The 3,387-nt window shown below is 38.5% G+C and overlaps 1 protein-coding gene across 1 annotated transcript in view; it reads right to left on the bottom strand.

Annotated features, from left to right (window-relative positions):
* LOC125028207 (transcription factor Adf-1-like) overlaps nucleotides 1–2,361 on the bottom strand; it is a 2,763-nt gene extending 402 nt beyond the window's left edge. The window contains exons 1-2 of the mRNA XM_047617604.1: nucleotides 2,204–2,361; nucleotides 1–847 (exon numbers count right to left, since the gene is read on the bottom strand). The exon at nucleotides 1–847 is cut by the window's left edge and continues 402 nt beyond it. Coding sequence (XP_047473560.1) covers nucleotides 144–847; nucleotides 2,204–2,336 — 837 coding nt within the window. The 5' untranslated portion in view covers nucleotides 2,337–2,361 and the 3' untranslated portion in view covers nucleotides 1–143. The remainder of the gene's footprint in view (nucleotides 848–2,203) is intronic.
* Between the last annotated feature and the right edge of the window lie 1,026 nt (nucleotides 2,362–3,387).

Genomic DNA, 3,387 nt, shown 5'->3' with positions numbered 1-3,387 from the left:
AAGAATGGCCATTTTTTTAAGGTAAGAGGTATTTTTATTGAACATTACAAAAATCATTACACGTACGGCAATAGTAAATTAGTGAGCTGATGGCAGTAATGCATTCCTGATGGTGAGTGAAACATGATCATCTAAATTACTTCTCAGAGGTTAAAAAACTGGTCATTATTCTGTACGTAGTTGTCACTTGCATGGGATGTACCTGGTGACGGTGTTGGTGTATGTGATTGATTATGTTCAGTCCAGTACCCATACTGGACAGAGGGTGCGGGCTTGAACATCTTCCTACGAAACGCTTCATATATTTCAATTCTTATGTCCATGTTGTCAATTGGCGCCAGTTGTTTCATCATAGGCAGCAGGCTTAACAAAAACTGGCGATCTCCGTCATTATCATTTTGTGACGACGCTTGTCCTCTCAGTTGTTTTAGTTCGTCTAAGAAAACCAAATCCATCTCATCTGCACTGGCCTTGCTATGTTTTTTTGCGATACAAGGCTTCTTTGATTTGGGAAGAATAGGCTTGCCATTGCTGCGATCCTCACAAGTTTCGACGTTACTGGCAGCCTCTTGAGGAGATGCATTTTCTGATGCTTCGATGACAGCAGAAAGTGAAGAATCTTGATCTGCATCTTCCGTTTCATGACAGGTGTCTTCATCAGGAGGTTGAGGGACGTTTGAAGATGTTGGTCGTGGCGTCACATAAGGGATCAGAAATTGCATGGCATCGTAGTACACCCACCTCCTTGCCTGTGTATTACCTGATCCAGATGGTTTTTCACTATTCTTTCTTCTTTCCTTCATAAAATTGCTTCTTAGGTGGCGCCATTTGTCCTTACATTCGGGTTCTGTAAAAGAGTTAAATAAAATAAATAAATTAATTAATTAATAAATAATATATATATAGATATAGATATATATATAGATATATATAGATAGATATATAGATAGATAGATAGATAGATAGATAGATCTAAGTACCTTAAAAACGACAGGATTATATTATATGGTAAGTAATGAATGTCACTACTGAACGGTGATTTATTGTACCTTAACTCTTGTTACTATATTTCTTTTTAGGCATGTGGTTACTGGAGAATCTTTTACTTCCCTTGGTTACCAGTTTCGTGTCGGCAAGGCCACAGTACACAAGATTGTCAAGGAAACCAGCAAAGCCATATGGGAAACACTACAACCACAGTATTTGCCTGTACCTGATGAACACCAGTGGGAAGAAATAGCCAGAACGTTTTTTGAAAAATGGAATATTCCTAACTGTATTGGGAGTATTGATGGCAAACACTGTCGCCTGAAATGCCCAGCTAAAGCAGGATCACTTTTTTACAATTATAAAGGATACCATTCCATTGTTCTGCTAGCTATTGTTGATGCCAATTGTTGTTTCACACTGATTGATGTATGGCAATATGGACGAAACAGTGACAGTTCAGTTTTCACTGAATCAAACATGGGTAGGTCATTTCTCTGTGGTAGTTTAGGCATTCCACCATCACGTGAAATACCAAATACTGTAACCAAAACACCCTTCTTTCTTGTGGGAGATGAAGCTTTTCCTCTGAAGCCTAACATTATGAGGTCATATCCTAGAAAAGACTTGGACTACCCTAAAAAAGTATATAACTATCGGATCAGCCGGGCTAGAATAACAGTAGAGCGTGCCTTTGGAATTTTAGCTAAAAAAATTGGTATACTTCAGACGTTAATGGAGACAAGTGTTGAAGTATCTGAAGCAGTGGTGAAAAGCATTTGTGTACTCCATAATTTCATCCAACATGAAAACAGTTTCAACTACTTTCCAAGTGATGCTGTTCATGATGCAACATATTCCCATTCTTCAAACTCAAGCCTGACTGCAACAAGAAGCAATAGGGCTACAGCAGAGGCTATGGCAGTTCGCGACAGCTTGAAGGAATATTTCATTTCCCCAGGTGGAGCTCTTGAGTGGCAAGACCGAGCGATCCATCGTAATGTGTAGTTCATAGTGAATTAGTCAAATATATAGTTCATAGCCTAATATGAATAAAATTGTTGTCTTACCTGTAACATGAACCGTATGTATACATTTAGTTCATAACCTTATTAAATGGTTCAAAATTAATAAAACTGTTGTCTTACCTGAATACAATAAATGTATAGTTCATAGCCTAATAAATGGTTCAAAATTAATGAAACAGTTGTCTTACCTGTACACGACAATGCAGCAGCAACCTCCTTCCATAGGGAAGCAATGACATCACGATCCCGGTGGTTGGGGTCACTGGGATCATAAATAGCAGGGCGCTCTCGAACTAAGTTGATTAGGTCTTCCACCAGCATACTTGCAGACACCACGGCAGACTCGCTGTGACTGACGTCAAAAATAGGCCCAGCCTTATATGTGACTCGACGTGACGCGACGCGAGAGGACGTGACGTAACTCGAAGCATCCGGTGTAAACGGTTTCGTTCAGAAACCCATACAAATCAATGTTATAGCTGGGGTGGCGATTCATGATGCGTCATGAATCATCTTGACTTGACGTGACTCGACTCGACGCGACTCGCTCGGTGTAAACGCAGCGTTAGGCGTAGGCTCTTCCCTGAACAAGGGCGTCTCATATCAACCCCAAGACCCGACCAGCAAGAAACGGTAAAATCTCGGGGTCATATGAGTACAAGAGACATAGGTAGGATATCGTAGACATATATGAATATAAGTTTTTATATATACATATAATTTTATCAGTATTGTCTTGGTGCTACACTTTTACTTTTGTTTTGGTTTTCTTGTACTACTTTTATGATTTTATTTAATACTTTAATGTGTCTTCTGATTCACAAATAAATGGCCACGCATCTATGTTTATGTTTATGTAATAAACAAAGGGTTGTGTAATAGTTTGACTGTGACTGTGACAAACACACTTTTAACGTATTATTTGTCTTATACCGTATTATTTACACTTTAAGTGTGAGCGTTTTGCATTTGCCTCTTAAAGTAATATATATATATATATATATATATATATATATATATATATATATATATATATATTATATATTGCATTCTTTTAATTATATTCCTCTCAATATACGCAATTTTAATCAACATTTTAAGCACATACACTTTTAAGGACAATTTATTTAGCTGTGACTACGCATTCTATGTGCGGGAGAGTGTGACTAAGTCTGAAGTAACATTATGTCAGATTCGAGACGACACGTTTGTATTGCTCGTCCTCAAGGGCTGTCTGGATACGTACCACGAGAGTGGTGCTGTGTCTGTGGCAAATCGACCATCAGTAAGCCGTCAGTCAAATGCTCAGATCCAGAGTGTCACAATATCTGTCACAGTATATGTCTTGACAACAACCAGGTATTCGACTGCC

This window comes from Penaeus chinensis, chromosome 8 (assembly GCF_019202785.1).
Source record: "Penaeus chinensis breed Huanghai No. 1 chromosome 8, ASM1920278v2, whole genome shotgun sequence".
In the NCBI taxonomy this organism is placed as follows: domain Eukaryota; kingdom Metazoa; phylum Arthropoda; class Malacostraca; order Decapoda; family Penaeidae; genus Penaeus; species Penaeus chinensis.
The sequence above is the reverse complement of the archived record's forward strand: the minus strand, read 5'-3'. Positions and strand labels throughout refer to the sequence as shown.